This window comes from Dendroctonus ponderosae, unplaced genomic scaffold (assembly GCF_020466585.1).
Source record: "Dendroctonus ponderosae isolate FM_Combo_2020 unplaced genomic scaffold, Dpon_F_20191213v2 Dpon_F_20191213_7, whole genome shotgun sequence".
NCBI lineage: Eukaryota > Metazoa > Arthropoda > Insecta > Coleoptera > Curculionidae > Dendroctonus > Dendroctonus ponderosae.
Genome location: NW_026018916.1, coordinates 12038644 through 12040991, shown reverse-complemented (window position 1 = coordinate 12040991; position 2348 = coordinate 12038644). Strand labels below are relative to the sequence as shown.

At 34.6% G+C, this 2348-nt stretch overlaps 1 protein-coding gene across 1 annotated transcript in view; it reads right to left on the bottom strand.

Moving 5' to 3' along the window:
• The window catches only part of LOC109538449, a gene marked incomplete in the record, with an annotated part of 16575 nt that overhangs the window by 3428 nt on the left and 10799 nt on the right, over positions 1-2348 (bottom strand). The window contains 3 exon segments of the mRNA XM_048668545.1: positions 314-428; positions 755-915; positions 1076-1367. Coding sequence (XP_048524502.1) covers positions 314-428; positions 755-915; positions 1076-1367 — 568 coding nt within the window.

Below are 2348 nucleotides of genomic sequence, written 5' to 3'. Positions count from 1 at the left end.
ACCACGACACTCAAGAATTCACCACTTGTCCAAAACGGCTGAACTCGATTGTTTCATCAAAATATGAGTCTTACATAAGAACAAATTCACAGCGAATTTCACTAAAATATATCGTACCATTCTCCCGATATTTCAGAAAAGATAAATTTTTTGAAGAACTTTGACCATCAATAGCAGAGGAGCCAGACATTTTTTGTTAATAAAAGTTAGGTGAGATCGTCTTCTTTTGGTCCAAAGAATATCGCAGTACTCTTTTGATCATAAGATTACGGGACACCCTGTATATCAATAGTTGATATTGATTGTTACTTACTTGGGCAGTCTAGAATCTCGTAAGCTAATTCTGGTTTACAATGTACCAACAACTTTGCAAGGAATAAATATCTACCCATTATAGACATTGAAGCATTCGTATTGGTTATAAAAAGCTAAAACAGAAGTAGACATATACGATAAAAATAGCTTTATCTGATCATGATCATGATTCTGTGTCCACGAAGCAATAAAAATATCACATTCTATCACAAGCCAGGCTTAATAAATGCAGAAATGACGATAATGCTTTACCCAGCTAGTGCTGCTCGTTATTTTATAGTCTTTCATGCCTTTCCGTTCCCTCATGCATTGATGTGGATATAAATATAACAATTGCCAAAATTTGCCTCATTGGTGCTATTTTAAAACATGCGAAAGTGAACATAACGTTTTTCTTTTTTTAATAGAAGTTTAATAAAACCTATTTAAATGTACGTACCCTCGAGGTGACCAAACTATCCCAATCCGAAAACTTCGCCAATAAATATTGAACGTCCACAAACATATTTCGAGCCTCCAATATAAACAGTATATTCATTGTAATCACCTCTAATATCACTCGAAAAAATACACATTTATAAAAATCTGGTTTCGTATTTTCTAAAAAATAAAATGTTCATGTGAGTCAACTCAACTGAAGGGTGTGAAGATAGTTCACATCTGCGACATACTTTCGATTCAATTATACAATTACACATATGCAAGTTTCCAGGAACAAACGGTATACATTATTTGTGAAACTACATAAACGAGTACCTACCTATACTGGTCAGTAGACTTTGGTACTTTCTTGCAATCATTTGATTCATGCCCTTTAAATGGGCTAAAGTCATAGAAATGAAATTTTGGATGGTTGAAGGTCCTTGGTATTTACAGCATAATGCAAGGAAACGTTCTCCGTCCCCCGTCTTCACACAGTCGTTTAGAGCCAGCACATCGTCCTCATCGATGTCAATATTATCGATTTCCGCTAAATAGAAATTGTGTAGGCTCACATTAATATTGTAGCTCGGTTGGAAGTACAAATGACCAAACCTCGGATGATCTGTAATCTAAGCATCTTAATTTAATAACAAATAACATGAGTATATAAACACATGCAAATAGAAAATCATTAAGACTGTTTGAAAGAAAGCAGTTAGGAACAATTTTCTTCCATTTAGAAAGGCTAAATCTGACTGTGTTTTGGAGAACGATTTTGGYTGAATGSRAGTGATAAAAATTATAATAMAATATCTCACAAGCCATAAGAACGAATCAAAATTAAATTAATGTARCACGTTTTTGAATACTTACGGGGCAGAAATCAAATAAACATTGTCAGATTTTTGCCACTCGCATATACGAGTTAAATATTTCTAGATTTGTTATGAGTAAATTACTACCACTGWTTGAGACAGTGAATGGGGTCATGACCACCATGACCACCATGACAACCACATCAGACATATAGGTGCAAGATTATRCCAAAATTTCATGTTTTYCGTCCCGCTTTTGCTCGTTTCTCGGAAGCAAAATGAGYAATGAACGCTCAWTTTYACATCATTCCASARAGAACTAAATGGCCTTTTTAGAAAGTGAACTATCGATAAGGAAATRTWGGSAGTTTTCTAAAAAAAGTCTTGATTTCWAGAAGTTTTAGATTTGCGTGTTTTTTTTTGAGGTGCAAGATCGACTCAATCATGACGMGGTTTTTCGAAGTTTCTCAAGGCCCATTTGAGCCAYAGAATTCGTTTTGGCATCGTTGGATAGAGAATTGAAAATTCGATTCAGTCATAACAACATGAATGAAGAAATTCCAGTAGTTTTGACCCAGAAACCGAAATTTGAATATCACACTTAGGTGCAAGATTATGCCAAAATTTAATGTTTTCCGTCCCGTTTTTGCTCATTTCTCAGAAGCAAAAATGCTCATTTTTACATCATTCCAGAGAGAACTAAATGGCCCTTCTAGCAAGAGAACCATCGATAAGAAAATGTTGGCAGTTTTCTCCAAAAAGTCTTGATTTCAAGAAGTTTTAGATTTGCGTGTT